The 17,104-nt window shown below is 52.3% G+C and overlaps 2 protein-coding genes across 2 annotated transcripts; both read right to left on the bottom strand.

Annotated features, from left to right (window-relative positions):
• Nucleotides 1-2,274: 2,274 nt before the first annotated feature.
• On the bottom strand, nt 2,275-6,684 carry ENH_00048270 (AGC kinase, putative; the record flags this gene model as incomplete). Its single annotated transcript, XM_013581166.1, has 6 exons — nt 2,275-2,293; nt 2,536-2,984; nt 3,123-3,275; nt 3,540-3,688; nt 3,896-5,813; nt 6,055-6,684. 6 exons carry the CDS (start codon nt 6,682-6,684, stop codon nt 2,275-2,277), a joined length of 3,318 nt encoding a protein of 1,105 aa, XP_013436620.1.
• A 3,441-nt stretch (nt 6,685-10,125) lies between these two features.
• On the bottom strand, nt 10,126-15,881 carry ENH_00048260 (pumilio-family RNA binding repeat domain-containing protein, putative; the record flags this gene model as incomplete). Its single annotated transcript, XM_013581165.1, has 11 exons — nt 10,126-11,063; nt 11,198-11,346; nt 11,513-11,599; nt 11,776-11,835; nt 12,083-12,192; nt 12,378-12,535; nt 12,732-12,810; nt 13,019-13,122; nt 13,346-13,511; nt 13,910-14,877; nt 15,044-15,881. The coding sequence occupies 11 exons, from the start codon at nt 15,879-15,881 to the stop codon at nt 10,126-10,128; spliced, it is 3,657 nt and encodes a 1,218-aa protein (XP_013436619.1).
• Nucleotides 15,882-17,104: the final 1,223 nt, after the last annotated feature.

Here is a 17,104-nt window from a genome sequence, read left to right as displayed (position 1 = left end):
CAAACTAGCACGATGAAACTATTCAGGCATATTCTGTTGGCTGAATGTACCCGCATGACCTGCTGTCAGCCATTCCACACGCACTAATATTGATTTAATTAGTGGAGTCCAGCATGCTTGCGTAAAGATTGAGATTTTAAAGATCTGCAAGTTGACAATTGCAGGCCAAAGGCCAGATACTTCCTGGCCCGTGCACTCCGCCTTTATCTATTGTGAACGCTGGCATCGCACATAGATGCAGAAGCTTGTGCAGATCTGTGCTAGCCAGTTGGTTAGGAGGCCTTTTGCATTTTCAAGGTCTAACTTGATGCATTAGACTTGCCTGGCATAAAGCTGCAGGCTTGAAAAGAATTGCAGTGCTTATAAACTGCAGCAGTCTCGGCATCCTATTCCCAAGGCTAGAAGTGCAATGCGTATCAGGAATCCTCTGTCAGAGTCAAAGGAACGCAACGCTGTGACACGGCTTAAAACGGAAATTGTGACACGAAGCCTTTGGGAAAATTAGCGAAAACCACCCGTCGCGCTATTCTTGACTGACGATGTATGTAATTAGGAAGTGAGCCCGTGTTCAAAGAGGTGTTGAAGTACGATGTAACATGATAGTTTTTTGAATGCTTGTACGCCTCTATTCGGCATACCGAAGCCGAATCATGCCGCAAAGACTTCGTTTGACGTTTGAGGGTATGCCCGAGTCTGGCTTGGAGTTCACGCCTAAACCAAATTATGGAAGACTGAGAGAATATTTTGAGGGCGACAAAGCCGTTTTCAGATATGATTCAGTGGTTGGAAAGGGAGGATTGCAAAATCCTGCGTAATCACCCTTGAAAAAGTTTCGGGTACACATTTTGGAAGAACCTGGTTGAAAGGTGAGTCATTCATTAATGCGGCATGATGCCAAGTTCATTTATAAAGCAGTTCCGTCTACTCAGTGCCATGGACAGCAAAAACTTCCAGTGTACAGAAGCGCACTTTATGCTTTCAAATAAACTATAGTCGCCGATGAGCAAAATCTAGCAGTGAAGTGTAAGCACTGCTGCCTCCACATGGTCCCCTGTTCATTGCGTGCTCCAGTTACCAGCAGCAATAGCGAACTCTGTTTGAGTGTACGTTTGTCCGTTCCTTCGCTATGGTAGCAATTACGATGCAAAGCTCTCTCTGCTTTTAGTTAGACCTTGGGCCCCTGTCGAAGTGATGCGTAAACGTAGTAAGTACGCCTTCCCCTGCAAGTTGAGTTTGCGTGCCCGAAGCATTGGTTTGCTCAGCCTTTAGCCATGCCCTATCCAGTTATAAAACTTGCAGCTGACAGGAAAGCGCGTCAGCAAACAGCAGTAGGCTGAGGCTGAACGCTCGCAGCTTGTTGAAAATAGACGGCAAAAGGCCGTTGCCAAAACTTTGGTGGGAACACCTTACCTTGTTGGACTGTGAATTGCACGCTCATTCGTAGTGAGGAGCTAAGTGCCAGAAGCAGTTTAACTTAAACTCAACCAACTTCAGGTCGTACGCGGTCAACCAAACACCACTAACAAGGTGATAGCTTGCCTTGTACCACAGAACAGGTGTTCGTCAACGGAAGGGTGCGCAGGCTGCCACTAAAACCGACTGGGCGATAGTTGACAGTTGCCGTGCAGTTCGTTGCGAAACTTCGTAGCATCAGGTGCAACAAGAAACGTGCAACATCAAGGCAAAAACGGTCGTGTGGAAAGTCTTTAAATCCTGGAATTGTCTATCGAATTTGCAAATGCCGGGAATATGTCAAAATTCAGCTTGACTCATCGGCGGCACAGCCTTGATTACGCACTGAAATCAGAATCACGCTAACATCGCCGTTTCAGAGAAGCCAAAAATCTGCTAGAACATTGGTCAAGCTGTGCAGCTAGTCTGCCACCTAATTCCTTTCAGCTGTGTCCTACAGGGTGCAAATTGACAGATCAAACGAGAAGGGTATAATTATATAGTCAGTCCAATTGCGTGCAAGCATCATCTTCACATCAACTGGAAAATGCATCACTTTCCCACGCTGATATGCAAGAAAGCAATACAAAACATGCTCTACATTGCTGCAATTTGTAAATTCTCTGATTCAAAACCGAATGCGCCGCCGCAGACTGGCATTTGAAGGTCACTCTGCAGCGTATGGCCGGCATTTTCTTCCAACGGGCTACTTTGCTATAACATCTGTGTACATAGTACAGCGTGGCCATAGGCTATGAATTACACCGCATCCTCTGTTCCCTTTCCAGCTGTCCGAAAGTGGGCGCTCTTTGAGTTAACTTTCTAGACACTGCCTTTCGCCCTGTGATGTTGGCAGCCACACAGCGCTAAAACGCAGGACAAGCTTTAATCTTCTTAAGAAGAATTTAAACAACCGATGCCGACGTCACATCAGTAAGCAGGAAAAAGGCAAGCAGCAAGTCGGCTGCTCAAAGCGCTTGCACATCAAAAGCGCGCAACCTCGCCTTCAGCGTTCCTGCTCTCCTCTGAATCACCACTGTAGGACCGTCAAGCCTCGTGACCTTACCCGCCTCGTGACCTTACCCGCAGCTTGAATTGCGCAAATGGGGTCCCTCTGAAAGCGGACGACGAGTCTTATAATTCTTCGAGCATGCTGGCGAAGAAGCCAGCCTAACGCTACCCCGGCGACAGCGAGTCAACTCCTTTTGCCACCCCATGGGTTGCTGAGGACTATGCAATCCGCTGCTGCTAGGGTCTGTATTCTGTGGTATAGTGGGAGTGGCAGCTGTCGGTACAGACGCGCCTTCGCTGGAGAAAGGTTCGCCTTTGAAGTTACTTTGTCGTGCCGCACCCTCATCACTTGAAGAAGGCCAGACAGGAGCTGCTTTGTCCTGCATTCGAGAGGCTGACAATGAACCAGCTTTGCCCCGCGATGAATGTTCCACCGAGGCAGCGGTTAAAACATCAGTATTTCCTCGCAGACTGCACACCGCTCCTTTAGATCTAAAATACGCTGCTCTAGACCGCAGGCTCTGCACGCAACAAAGCGCTGCCAGCGTTGGTCATGGTTCTGGCTCCAGAAGGGAAACAAGCGCTTCTGTCAACGCTAGTACGCAAGAAGCGCCGGCATAAAAATAAATGAAGATAGGAACGAAAATGAACAGACCTACTTCAATGGATAAAGCAAGAGATCTAGCCCAAGCAGCGGCAGTGTCTTCCTCAGATGCGAAAAGCAAGTAGCAGTTGTCTCCTGCACTGGAATAAATGAGCATGTCTTTCCCCTCCGTATATATCTCACCATCGGTTGCAAGGACGACTGTCTTCTGCGAATCGGAAAATTCAACTCAACAAACAGGCAGACACGCTCTGACAAACAACTCAGTGGTGCACTGACCTTACTTGCGGTGAATAAACTCTTGCTGGAAACCGATGCAGCGTTTGAGTATTCACACTCCCTCACACTGACCTTTCGTATGCTCACAAAATTACGATGGCTTTCGTTCTAGGCCTTTACAGCTCCCGGAATACCTTACATATCAAGCCCTGTTTTTATCTGTTCGCCTTTCTGTCTGTGTGCGTGGACGTACGCGGAGAGTTCTTGCGTTTGGATCCAAGAGTAGAAGCCGTCCTGTGTCCGTCAATAAGGCAATGCAGCGCTGCGGCTGCAACTGGCAGTTCCTTTTGTGATCACCCCCGAAAAACCGGATGAAGAGCCGTTCACACAAGCTCCGATGTTCTGTATTCAACACAGCATCACAACAAGAGCACTCATCCTAGAAATCTGCTAAGAGGGTACAACAGGCACACAAGAGTTTCCGCCTAGTCCGGAAGCTCCAAAGACCAAATCTGACGCATGCAAACCTTACTCAAAACTAACAACCCCTGCTCGTTGCTTTGTGGGTGTCTCCTACGCATGCGATAGATATCAAAGAGCCTTTCTCACCGCGCATTCGCAGCAAGACGCCGTGGCAGTGCAACCTCTCGCCCTTCAGTAACCACTTTGCCAGATACGGCGGAGCTTCCTGGGAGACAGGAAATGAACCACCTAGGCGCCCCTGATCAGCCTCTCTTAAACGGCTAAGCATCAAACCAGATGATCGCTGGCTTTCGGGAGGAAGAATGTTACCGGCTGCTTCGGACACCTTCCTGATGCTATCCTTGGTACCTATTGTAGTGCTTCGCCGTGTTCCTGTTTCCTCTGTGGCTGCACCAGGGCAGTCAGTATTTTCCTCTGAATAATCTGCACTTGAGATGGGACGAAGGCGCAAGGGAGGACCCCAACCGAGCACTGCCTCCGTGACCGCACGACGGCAAACAGTTTTAGGCTCCTCTGTCACGTCATACCGAAGGGACAGAGCGCCCGTGAGTTCTTGTTGCTGATGGGTCTCAGCGTTTTCCAGGCACCATCTACCACTTTTCATGCTCCAACTGGGAGCAAGTGGCGTTCCCTGATCCAACACCTCACAAGGAGGGATTTGCAGTTGCTGGCTCGTTCTGCTGCAGTTACAGTTTCTTATAGGTGATATGGGTACAATACCAGGAACTCCTCCGCTGCGGATGCACCTCTCGTTGCTTTGGGGGTATAAACATGCTTGTGGAGCGTCAGATGCTCTAGGTTTCGAAGTGGAGACACGGCAGCTTGATAACAATGTAACCGGAGTCTCCAGGGCAGCAGGAGTGTCTGCAGCTGAAGCAGCTGCTCTCACCGCATTGTCTTCACGCTCTACCGGAACTGTGCGATCGCACTTCGCCGCTGTTTCTCTTGCACGGCAAGAATGTCCAAATCCTTGGAAGGCGAAGTCATACTGCATCACGTCCAGTGGAAGAGGGTGGAAATGTAAAGCCATGCAATCGACTCCTTTGAGAAAATGATGTTCCAGTAGCTCCTTAATGTCCCTGGATCCCAATCTTTCTTCCTCCTTTGATCGCAGTAGTGATTTTATAAAATCCACTGCAGCCGCAGGCATCTGTTGCGTCAGAGATAATTCTTGATCTCCACAGACTGCCTGGGCTACAGCCGTAGATGGTATGTTCTTGAAGGGCGGCTCACCAACCAGTAACTCGTGCACAAGGCACCCTAGAGACCAGCAATCCGTCCCGTACCCGCACCCGAAATCGTGTTGCTCGACGGAATCTCCATCAGAGTCGACAGAAACAGACAGCTCAGGTGCAGCGTAGCCAGGCACCACGGCATATGGATAATTTACAGCCGTTCGCCGACGGCTATGTATTTCTAGGTCACCCTGCGAGCGACTTGGTTCACTTTGATACCTTTTCTTACTGTTCCTGCAGTTGGGGTAAGAACGTCGAGAGCTCGACGAAAACGAAAACCCCTCTACTCTTTGTGGCTCTCGCTGGTGCACCGTGCTGCAATGCTGCAGCTGCTGAAGTTGTTGTTTTAAGTGTCTATCCTTTTCCGTTTCCTGTTCCCTCAACTGCTCGTTCTGCTGTTGCCACTGCTGCGTCTCAGGGGCAAGGTGCAGCGCAGAGTAAAAATCGACAAGAGTGAGGTGCCCCCGCTCGCTCACTACGATGTTCTCTGGGCGGATGTCTCTGTGCAACACACCCTTTTGCCGTAACGTAGCAAGAGCCGCCACTATCTCGGCTGCCCATAGCCTTGCTGCCCCAATAGAGAGACTGACTCCAGCGCGGCTCAAGCGTCTCAGCACATCTCGCAGACGCACACAGCCCGTATAGTTGAGCACGAAGTACAAGCTTTCTTCTGTCTGGTAAATTTGCCTCAGATAAGCCACGCTAGGATGCGAAGAGTGACCTCCCACGCTTAAAGACAACAAGGTCTCCTTTTCTACAAGCACTTGCCGTCGTAGACGATGGCGAGACTGCAAGGGGCGCTTCGACACCTACAGGACAATGAAGGCAGCACAGTACGTATGGACTGCAGTACGCAGCAGCAATGACCTTACTGATGCAAAAAGTGGAAAAGACTAGGCGTAGGAAAAGCTGCAGCGCAGGTGTTCACAAAAACACGCTACTGTTCTCTATGCAACTGCAGCAGTCGCAACTAGGCTGCAGAAACCATCCTCTACCAAGCAAAAACAGTCGCCAAAGACAGTCGGGCAATATCTCCAATACTCAACATACCACTTTGACTGTAACCCGGTCCCCAGTCGACTTTTCGATACACTGGAAACTGCGCCCTACAGTGTCCCTCCCCAAATATGATATTGGTAAGTACGGAGATGAGGCGTCAAAGTCCCTGCAGGAAAAACTCTCACGGGACCTCCATTGAAAGGAGTTCATCTCATCTTCCGCTTTTTCCTTGTCGGCTGCTGCTTCTGTTGTTGCAGCAGCTACATTTGTTGTTCTTGCTGGGGTAGTGGACTGCGCACCGCTCCCACTGTCGCATCCTCCGTATCCTCCAAGAGGATTCAATTTCTGGGGCAATGCAGGCGTCCACCCATTTTGCGTGTGCTGCCTCTGCAGCTTGCCTTTGAAGTCACAAGGTGCAGAGCCTGCTCTTTCTATTGTGTTCGCGTTTCTTCCTCTTTGCTGGCGGCGTCGGCACTGCTGTCGCGGCAGGCCTTCGAGCCTCTGGCCGCTGCGCTCAGAACTTGCAGCTCCCGCTGCCAAGCTAACTGCGGCCTCATTGCTGGAAACTACATTGCGGCTGCTACTGATATAAAGCACGCAGCTAGTTGGGGTGACAGAGCAGTCCGAAGAAGCGTTAGTCGTGTTTGCTGGTCCTTCCTGTGTCTCTGGAGGAGGCCCCATTACCAAAGATATTATGCTGCTTCGCGTCTCTGCCCCTCTACATGCCGTTTCCGCGTGCGCTGCTCATTTAGCCAGAAGCCAGCCAAAGTCATTGAAGACAGCTCATGAGTGCGACGTGTTCGCTGTTTTGAAGGGTATATGGGAGCTCTAGCGGCAGTTGCCTCTCGCCGCGCTGTTGTTGTGCTTAGAGCCCCCAAAGAGTCGCTACGCACATCAGGCCCTGAAAAAAAGAAACAGATTAGTCGCCAAGGCCCCTCGGTATCACAAAACGGAACGCGCTCGGGTCCATATTCCTTTCAATGAGCACTTCAAGCTAGCCGTTAATTGAGCTTGTCTCAGCGCCTTCCCGCAGCCGAAGTCGCAGTCAAACCCGTCTCTCTTGACCCCTACGAAGAATTCGTATCTTAATAATTCAAGAGTAAAAGCCTCCGCGGCATCAGAAGCACACGCGGCCCATAATGTGGGGTATTGAGCGGACACTGGGAATCCTGCTGCCGTTGAGGCATTACAGACTTTTGCACACTCAGTAACCCAGAGACAAACAGAGAAAGGGTCAAACTACTCGTCGCTAGTTGCTGCTTGCATTTTTCACTGATTGGTGCCTGCGCTGGCAGCTGGTCAAAGAAGGCGGCAGCAGTGTGATGGTCTTTGTAGGAGCCTGACAGGCGTGAACTTCCTTCCTCAATTCTTGAAAGGAAAAAAAATTCGGCTCACTTTCCTTTTTTAAATGGTTGGAATTTCCGATTGGACTCGGTGTAAACGCCGAGATGTACGCAGACAACATTGCTATGCGGGTGAGCGTTGGAGCCGTACTTTGCTTTCCACTGTTATGTAACCCCAAATCTTCAAATTTCACGGCAGTTCGAAATCTACATCCTTGTCTGTGGTCATGATAACTGAGCCGACAATGATTTTGGGGCACGCCTTGCTGCTATTGTTTGGCAAGGCTTATGTCCCATAGGGTAGCATGTCTGGGTGACCTAAGCAGCTAGTTCATCTGAGTGTCTCCAGTAATAGCCGAGGCCAAGAACCCGCTCCACTCTGCTTCATTTGGCAACCGTGTGATCACCCACTATGAATAAGGTTACAGTTTTAAAAGAGACGTAGCTTGCCCCTAGCAGCCAGCCCATACTCTCGACGAGTTGCTTCTGGTCTAATGGGGATAAAAAAATGCTTTTCAAAATGCACTCCATATTGAAGGAAATATTCTTTACTTCAAAGGAAGCAGTGTACGTCGACTGTTCCGCCCTGCAGCCTTGTCTGTGTAGGTCTGGTGAGGCTTCAACGACCATACATTTCAACTGCCTCACCACTGCTAGACGCACACGTCATCTACAAGAATAGCTCACATCTATCGCCAAGTCACAATAAGCGGGATGAGGCGCCTCGTAGTCACACGGCTACGGCACGTGGTAGCCGCAGGAACTCGAAGAAAACGCAATTTTTTGAACATGCAGCACACACAACTTTTCAACATCTAGCCAAACGCTGTCGCCGTTCTGCTAAGGCTTCTCAGCGTGCACTTCCATGTATGCACAAATGAAGCATCTTCACCTGATCAGTTTCGCTGCTCCGTGCCCTCGTCTCCTGTGTCTTCACGCCAGTGGTCCTTTCCAGCTGGAAGAGTTGACAAATGGTTTCCTCCTCGCCTGTCTGTGAAGGAATCATCTCGCCGGGTGTCTTCATATGTCCAGTTCAGCCTGTATCCCCAATGCCGCCGAGCACCGCTACCGTGCAGCCCCTTTCTGACGACGTGGATGTCTGAGAGCGCCCCCGGAAACACTTCTACTGGAGTCCTCCCCGCCCCCCTTAATGCGCAGCGCCTTCGGGAGAGCCATAGAGCAGGGGCTACCTAGAGAGCCATCCGGCTAGCTAGCTTGCTCGCCAGCTAGCTTATCTAGGGCTCAAATTAACACTTCCAAAGAGGGCTACATTCTCGCCCAGAGGCCACATTGTTAGACAAGAGACGGCTGCACTTTGGCTGCCCGCGCTGCAAAACCTCTCAAGCCGCTGCCCCTCAAGCAAAGGAAGGCTTACATCCCGGCGGGATGCTGCCACTACCTGTTTGACGCCTGCGTTCTGGCAGCGCACTCCAACTCCCACGCTCGCCAGAGTGCATGCGCAAAGGAATCATACAGGCACACATTCATCCCTTGTCGACAGCTGCAGCCACTTCTGGAGGCACAGCACTGCTGTGATGACGCGAGTCCGTTCGTTGTTAAATTCGTTCATAAGAGGCGGCGACTGGGTGTGAGGCAAACGACAGAAAGCCGCTCCACCGCCGTGGGCTTTGGGGTCATTGGCTGGCCTGGTTGCTGCTTCTAGATGCAGGACACCTCTGATGAAGATAGGATGTCACAAGAGAAGGGGATGAAACAGCGTTTTTGCTGCTCTCTACATGGCACATGTCATCCACACTTTCGGTGGAGATCATGCAGGAACACACAAGACCCCTGTATCGCCGGGGCCGGTCGCTACACAAGATTCAACAAAGGGTATACTTCGCTCAATAAAAACCAGGTGTGCAAGGGTGGGCGTGCTGGTATGGCGCGGCGGGCGCAGCACCTGCTGTCTCCACGCCCAGTAAGACAAACTCGCACTTGAAACAATGCAATTAGTGGGACAAGCAGTAAGTACTATTTCAATAGGAGTCGGGAAAGTACATAACCATCATTAGCAGCACTTGGATTTGCTGCCAGTGGTAGTGCTAGTGCGGCCTCAACAAGCTTGCCTTGATCCATGGTGACCGACACAAGATATACACAGGAAACATGAGGGTGGTAGATCTAGGTTGAGAAGCTAGCACCCCTGTCCCCGTGGTTGTCTGTTCCCAAGGGCCGTTCTGGCTCTGTTGGCGACGCACACATTAGGCCACCTTAAGGGCATATGTCCCTTACAGGCCTCCTCCGGCGACTCATCTGACGGAAATTAGTTGTATGGGAGCAAAAGGCTCCGTACGCTACGTAGTGGCTCCCACACATGCTGTGACTGTCCCATCCCTAGAAGAAGGGCAAGCCACAACTGCCACCTTCATCGGAATCTACACCTGTTCTGGAAGCGCCTGTAGATTCAACCTCTCTTACGCTGTGATCGAACAGTCTGAAGAACTGAGGCGCACAGCCTCAAATGCCTGTCTCGCTGGTTCTGCTACAGCCACATAGAAGGGGCAGCTGCTGTTGGTACATGGCGAAACAGGCTTCTCAGTCCATTGCTGCTGCTGCTGCCTCCGCAGCTGCTACAGCTTACGCTGGGGTTGCCGTCCTTTCTCAACTCTCCATTGTTGCCTCATTGAAAAACGCTGTAGTTCGGCAAATGCTTTTGCTGCTGAAGCTGCGATGCAGCTGGATCTATTAATTTGGTCACGGCGAAGCGCAGTAGCTACTGTTGCATCTTCTACACTTGATGCTGGAGCTGCTGCAGCTGCCTCAATGGCCGTGAAGGTCACCAAGTTGGGGGCGAAGGTTGGTGAAAGAACAGGGGAGTTTTCCCCCATTCCCATTCATCTTGCCTTCCTGCAAGACCGTCCGTTTGCTCGCCTACGGGCCCTTCAAAAGGCACTGCAGGATTTCGGCCATCTGCACTATTGCATAGAGAAGGCTGCTGATGCCCCCTCCATATTCCCAGCAGATCTGACAGGGAATTGTTGCTGGTGGATGCGGAGCTTCCGCTACTCTGAACTCCTCCGAGCACAATGGGCTCCGTCACTACATCGCCAGAAGGCCCCTGGTCCTTGAAACCGACAGGCGTTGGGCTGCCAGGCAACTCAGATGTGAGACCCAGACCCTCAACTCCTGCCAAGTTCTGCTTTGCAGTAGCCTGTTGCGGAGTGTCGGTCAACAGCAGCCTTGCAGCAGCTGTTGCCATTGCTGTGGAGCCTTTCGTTCCGAGATTGTACGCAGCAGGGCTTCCTTCAGCTGCCTGGGGAATGCCATCTTGCCGCCCGTCCAGCAACATGAACAGCTGCTGCTGCTGCTTTTGCTGCATTGCTCCCGCAGGAGCCGTAGCGGAAAGGTTGCGCTGGACTCCTGCAGCTTTCCTTGAGCCGCGCCATCCTTTAGGAAGGCTGCGGTCTAGAAGTCCGTCAAAGGTCTCCTGTGGGCCTCCCTCATTCTTCGTTGCCTTTGGTCTGGCTCCCATTCGGGGAGACGACTGCTGTTGCTTCCTTCCTTGCCGCTGGCTGCGTTGCTCTTGGGGCACAGTCCTGCGCCGACCTGGAGAGGCAACTGCTGTTTGTTGATGCTGCGGCTGCAGTGTTGACCCGCGTCGCCTTACTGGAAGCGCCGCCGCTGCCGCGTTGCCGGCCGGTGTAGACACCGGCACCTCACCAGAACAGCCGCCGCTAATATCAAGGCGATCCAAGGCAGCAACGATGTGCTTTCCTGCAAATGCAAAAATGTACACAACCAATTCCGCTAGGGCAACGGATGGCACGTGCTTGTCATGATAGCTGCGATAGGTCTCTTCAGGGTATTAAACATTAAAGCGCAGTCACTGGCAATCGGGTATGACCCACCGTAAGTGCAGCTTCGGAGGAGTGGCAGCTGTTCGAGAAGGCGTCGGAAGAGCTGCTCCCGCTGCTGTCCCTCTGCTACCTCCACCATACGCTGGACAACATAGTTGCCGTACCGGTCGAGCATCAGAGCCGTTACAGGTGCTCCATTTCTGAGTACACCCAAACACTTGAACAGCCACACGCCATTTGGCATGCCGTGGCTTTGCACAATCCTTACACTAGCCCAACCCCCAGTGAGTTCTCGTAACAGCCAATTGTGGTGACTACGCAAATAATACACGAACACTGAAAGCGCACCACCTAACAAGTACTCACTGGGGGTCTGGCTGCAAAGCAACACCAATTAACTCGGACTGGGCCCGGCCCAGTGTGTTAAGGCTTAAAGCCCTTTCCACAACGTTGCTGCAGCCAGTCGCAGGACCACACAACGCAGCAACTCGATATCTTTCAAGTGTACGACAATTTTGAGACGGACAATATACGCTTTATTACTAGGCACAATGGCAGTTTACAGCCCTCATGCACGAAAGGTGGGCCACTGTAGCTCTACAAAAGCGGAAAGTGCAATCACAGCGTACCATGCGTATTTCTGGGTAGCGAGCTTGGAGAGATTAGCTTTCAGCAATGCCACGATTTCTCTGAAAGCAGCATGAAAATACACAAACAGTCCAGCCTCTTGAGGGCAGTAATGCACATTCAGTGCGTTATATAGGCACGTTGAAACCTCGGAAGCTTCGTGTTTCTCCGCAGCTTCTACAAAATACGCGAAGTATACACAACGAGACACTTTTCCGTCCCTGCCCCTATTGATGCCACCGCTGCGGCCACTTCGTGCACTCGCTGCCCTCAGCCATCTGTGCTAGCCCTGCAGCAGTGCTGCTTTACTGTTTGTCTTGTTCTCTGCCATATTCCAGCAAATGCTGGATGACGTAATTGCCAAACTGATCTTCAGCCAAGGAGCGCAGGGAAGCCATCACAGCATCTAGCATCGGCGACTGCAAGCACACCAAGAAAAAGCGCTGGAGAAAATTGAGAAGACCCGGAAGCCAACCAGGATTAATAAGTGCGACGAAAGTGGCTGGAAGAGCTTTTCGTCATGTGAAGTCGATCGAAAACGGAAAGACAAAGGGCAGAACTGGAAGGAGTTGCATCTGTAAATTCCGTTCGTGACTCTGCTGACAATTTGTTTTATGTCGCAAGCCTCCGCCAGCCTTTGGATTATTCGACAACCGTAGCAGTGTGACGCAAGGGCTGCTTCTTGCCCGGCTATGGCGTCCAGCACGAACTGAGCGCCTCCCTTAGGAAGTCTTTCGATGCATTTTTGTATGACATGATTTCCTAAAAGAAGTCACAACAATCCTAATGCACAACAAGCTAAGAATTCACTGTGTGAGTTTGCGTCATACAAGGAAAGCAGCAGTCATGTATAGCAAATAATTTAGACACAAGGAGATGGTGCAGGCTTCGCAAGGTACTTCGTCTGTGACACTTCCAACGAAGCAGAAAAAAGCGATTGAAAGATCAGCAAGCTTACCATTCTGGTCGCCTATGCAAGTTAGCACGTTGCCATGAAGCTCATTGGCGACAGCCACTCTATCCTCGTCATCAAGAACCTGAGACCAGAAACGCCATCAACGCTGCAGTAACATCGCAGCTGAGAGTTCTGACAGGCTACATTTGACCCTTTTTATCTAAACACTGCAAGTACGTTCGCACTGTCCGTGGCACATGATGTGTTGCTGGTGCATTCCAACAGCAGCAGCCCATAAACGCAGCAGCAGCCACAACAGCAGAAACGGAAGCAACAGCTTCGAAACGAACATCAAGTGCTTTCTGTATGACGCGGCAACCGTAAGTGCGCAGCGAGAGCCTCAAAACGTCCTTCACCAGCTGGCCGTGCAGCATTTTTTTTTCTTCAGGAGGGCCTGATCACAGCAGAAGTAGTCGCATCCCCCGATAGGCGTGCTTTCTCCCAAGCTAGTGCTCAGCTTCGGCCTTGGGCTTAGCATTAGCAAAGAAAATAGCAGAAATCCCGGCTGAAAGAGCTGCGGCAGATGCAACTGCACGGAGCCCGGTTGTGCTGCAACAGCGGCACATGAAATAACGGATGGACGCTGTAGCTTAATCGTCACCAGCATTCCGACTGACAGATGTCGAGAAGCTTCTGTATGATGAAGTTGCCTGCCATGTCTGCTGCGAGGTTACGGACGTGGGGCAGCAACTGTGTCAGCATCAGCCGCCTGGCATCGTCTGTTGTGTTGTCAAGCAACTGCACAATGATTCGAGACCCTAAGGCATTGGTGGAGAACTCCAGCTGCGGCCACAAACGTAACCAAAGCAACAATAAATGCCACATCTTCCGCAAGGACGGGCGCTATAGCAGCAAGTGCAGCACTGGAGACGGTAAAAACAGCAGCGAGAAAAACGTACAAGGACTGAACTCAGCTCCTGGGGGGTGAGATCCCTTGCGTTGAGTCTGCACTCCTCTAGAAGTAAGCTGCAGCTCGATGATAGCGCTGTCCCCTCAAGCTTCGGCACACACCGCACGCAAGCTCTGGATGCAGAGACTTAAACTCTGAACAGCAGAATTGCTACGTTTCACCTAGTGCCATGTCGAAAAAATGCATGCGAACGGAGAATTGAAGGTCTAACTCAAGGGCTGTGGAGCTGGAGACTGGGTGCTTCAAGCACAAATGAATTTAAAAAATCTACCCCTAGAGCAGGTGGTACAGAATATCGTCCCTCCTTCCGCCTGTCCCTACGCCGCCGCTGACGGCCCCCTCCACTCCCCCGGCACTCTCCCGCTGTCTCGCTTGCTCTTCTTGGGGATGTGCGCATCATTATGAGCTGTTGCTCCCTATCCAGCACCAGGGGCTGTTGCTGCTTCTCTTCCTGGTTCACGAGTGAGGCAGCAGATATATCGGAACCCGCAGCGCCTGCTGTACCGCTGCTGCAGTTCTTGTCGCTAAAGTCCAGCAGGCCAAGGCTTTCCGCCATGCGCTTGATGTTTGTCTCTTGCTGCTGCTGCTGCAAAGCCAAGGCGACTTGAGCCATCGTTCCACAGTTCCCAAACTGCTGAAGTAGCTGGAAAACGGCCTGTGGCTGAAAGGCCCCTTGTTGTACTGTTTCGGTGCGCCCTGGAAGGGCGCTGCTGTCGCTTTCATCCCCAAGCATCTGACGAAGCAGCGGGACTGCCCGCTGCTCCGCTAGGTGCAGTCCTCGCATGTCAGTGGTATCATATTGCCCCGGATGCAGCTGCTGCTGTTGCCGTGGATCCTCAAGCTGTTGCTGTTTCAGCAGAAGCAACGGGGACTCCGAGGTATCGGCTCCTCCTTCAGCGGACAGGTGATGCAGTGTGTTTCCTCGCCGTTGAGCGTCAGCTGGAGACAAGCTCTGTTCAACGACTGCGTGGCCCGTCGTGGGTGAATCCCAGCAACGAGACGCAAGGGTGAGCTGCTGCTGTTGCAGCAGTTGCTGCCGCTGCTGCTGCTGATGCTGCAAGTCGAGCTGCTGTTCAGTTGGGCGCTGCTGCAATAGAGAGAGTAGCGCATCAACTACAGAGTCGCTTGAGAATCTCAGCAACCCTTCGCTGTTGCCGTCGCCTCCACATGAAGACCCGGGCTGCTGCTGCTGCTGCGCTGAATCAGGTGACGTTGGCGCAATTGGTAGCTCGTCTTCTCCTGAGCAGCAGTAGCACAGACAGAGAAATAAAAATGCGTGCTCCCATGAAGCAGTAACAAGAAAAATGACAAGGTCAATGAAAATTGAATTCAAGGAAAAGCCGATAGCAGCAACATCAAAGAAGCAACCCAAAGAAAGCAAAATGGCTGGCGGTGGCGTCCCTACTACGTTTTGGTTGGCTGGAAGGAATAGAGAGGCAGTTGCGGAGGCCTTGGTGCTGCATTTGGTGCTGTTGGGGCTGCAGTTGTGGATTCAGTTGCTGATGGGCACGACCACTATACGTTCCGTCTTCAAAGCAAAGGCGGGCCACCTGCACGAGCTTGTCTTGAGAAGAGTCTCGTTTTCCGCTGTCTTCAGTTTCGCAAGCGACGAGGTGAGGTAATTGTTGCTTGATGAGGCCGCAGTTTGCTGCTGCAGAAACACAGCTCTGCACCTGCTGCTGCTCCTGCAGCGGCGGGTGGTTCTGCTGCACCTGCGGCGGATGGCGGTGGTTCTGATCGGACGCAAGCACCACAACCTGCTGCTGCAACTCTGAAAATGAGTGCGACAGACTTTCCTGGTAGCTGGCTCTGTGAAAAGATCGCATGCAAGCCCCTGAGCTCTCCAGCCTGCCTTGTTCCTCCCCTAGAGGCATCTCCTGGCTTAGAGAAGAAGGTGACCCTCTTGGGGGGCCCCCAGAGAGCCCCTCCGGAGAACTAGGCCGGGCGCCTGTCAGGATAGAAACAGCAGTGCTATCGCTGGCTGTGCTTAAGAGAGATAGGCGTTGGTCTGAACTTAAGTCCATCTGTTTAGAGCCTGAGCCCCAGTGAGGGGAACACGGCACAGCAGCTGCCGTGGGGGAAAGAGAGCCCCCCCCAGGCGTCTGAGTGGGGGCCCCCTCCAGCGAAGCGGAGGACGAAAGCATCTGGGGACTTGCGGACCACCAAATGCCGCAGCCGCCGCCCTCAACTTCCGCACCCGGGCCCCTCCTTGAGGCAACCCCATGGTGCCTTCCATCCTCCATTCCAGAGTGTTTTGGGGTTTCCCCAGGGCTCCGGGTTGGGCTGGGTGGACCCAGTTGGAGATGCCCGCTAGCCAGCATTACCCGGGAAGAAAAACTGCGAATAAAACCCTGCTGTTCCTCGCGCTATTTCTGCTGCTGCTGCTGCTACCGCTTTCCCTGCTCTTGCGTGGCTCCCTAGAACGGCTGCACGGCACTTCTGCGCGTGGTATTCATCCTCGTACTACTCAAACTCAGACAGCTGGGATCGTGAAGTCCCACGGCAGCGGGGTTAAAAAGGACCACAGCGGAGGAGCAAGTAGAGCTTGAAGTGCTGAGCCTGAGGTAGCCAAAACGCGCTAAATACACACGTTAGCTCTACGTAAATGCTGAACGCATACAGTGACGGCGTAGCTGCACCACCGTCGTAGGCTAACGTCAAAGTCTCGAGTTGGCCATTATTTGTTGGACTCAGAGCTGCTCTTTTTTTGCTGCAGTTGTGAATGACTGGCTTTGAGCTGCAGCTGCCCTGTGGCTGCTGCTGCAGTAGCCCCAGCTGCACCGGCAGCAGCTGGCGAGCGGGTTGAAGGCCTTCTTTCCTTTTGGTTACTGGGATCAAGGAAGTAGCTTGAGTCGAATTAATGTGGCAGAAGCACTGGCTTTTGCTTCAAAGAGGGTCAGCGGTGCTGCGCCTTCGATAGTCCTCCTCCTGGGAGGAGAGGCGTGGCCCCCTTGAGCGAGAGAAGCAGTAGCAGTGCTGGGGTTTCTCCTTTGCAGGCTTATAAGGGCACAAACGGACTTCCACGAGGGTACTATTTCGGCTAGCAAAGAACGGAAGAACCAACGCCCCCCATGAGAGAGATCGGCTCCGCCCGGGCCTATCGATAGCTGCAGCTTCCTGGGGTTGCCTAAGGAGAGAGCTGCCCCTACTGAGGTAGTGGCTTCGTTTGACGGTCCCCCACAAGGAAACAAAGTGAAGTAACGCGGAAACGCACAAAAGCCCTTGCAATAAACAGCCCCTCTCTCGTAGGGGTGCACCGTTGGGTGGTCTGGTGCGCGAACTCGCCCGGCACGGAGGGGGGCGGCGGGGGAGCAAGGACTCCCCGGAGGCTTTTCTACAGCCCTAGCCAGGTTGATATATTAATAAGTGCAATTTAATTTCTATTGCATAATCTGTAAATATCAGCCGCACACCTTGAGCAGCTGTTGCGCTGCGCACCGTGCCACCTTCAGGACCCGCCGCCTGC

Source organism: Eimeria necatrix, genomic scaffold, assembly GCF_000499385.1.
Source record: "Eimeria necatrix Houghton genomic scaffold, Enh_scaff373, whole genome shotgun sequence".
Taxonomy (NCBI): domain Eukaryota; phylum Apicomplexa; class Conoidasida; order Eucoccidiorida; family Eimeriidae; genus Eimeria; species Eimeria necatrix.
The sequence above is the reverse complement of the archived record's forward strand: the minus strand, read 5'-3'. Positions and strand labels throughout refer to the sequence as shown.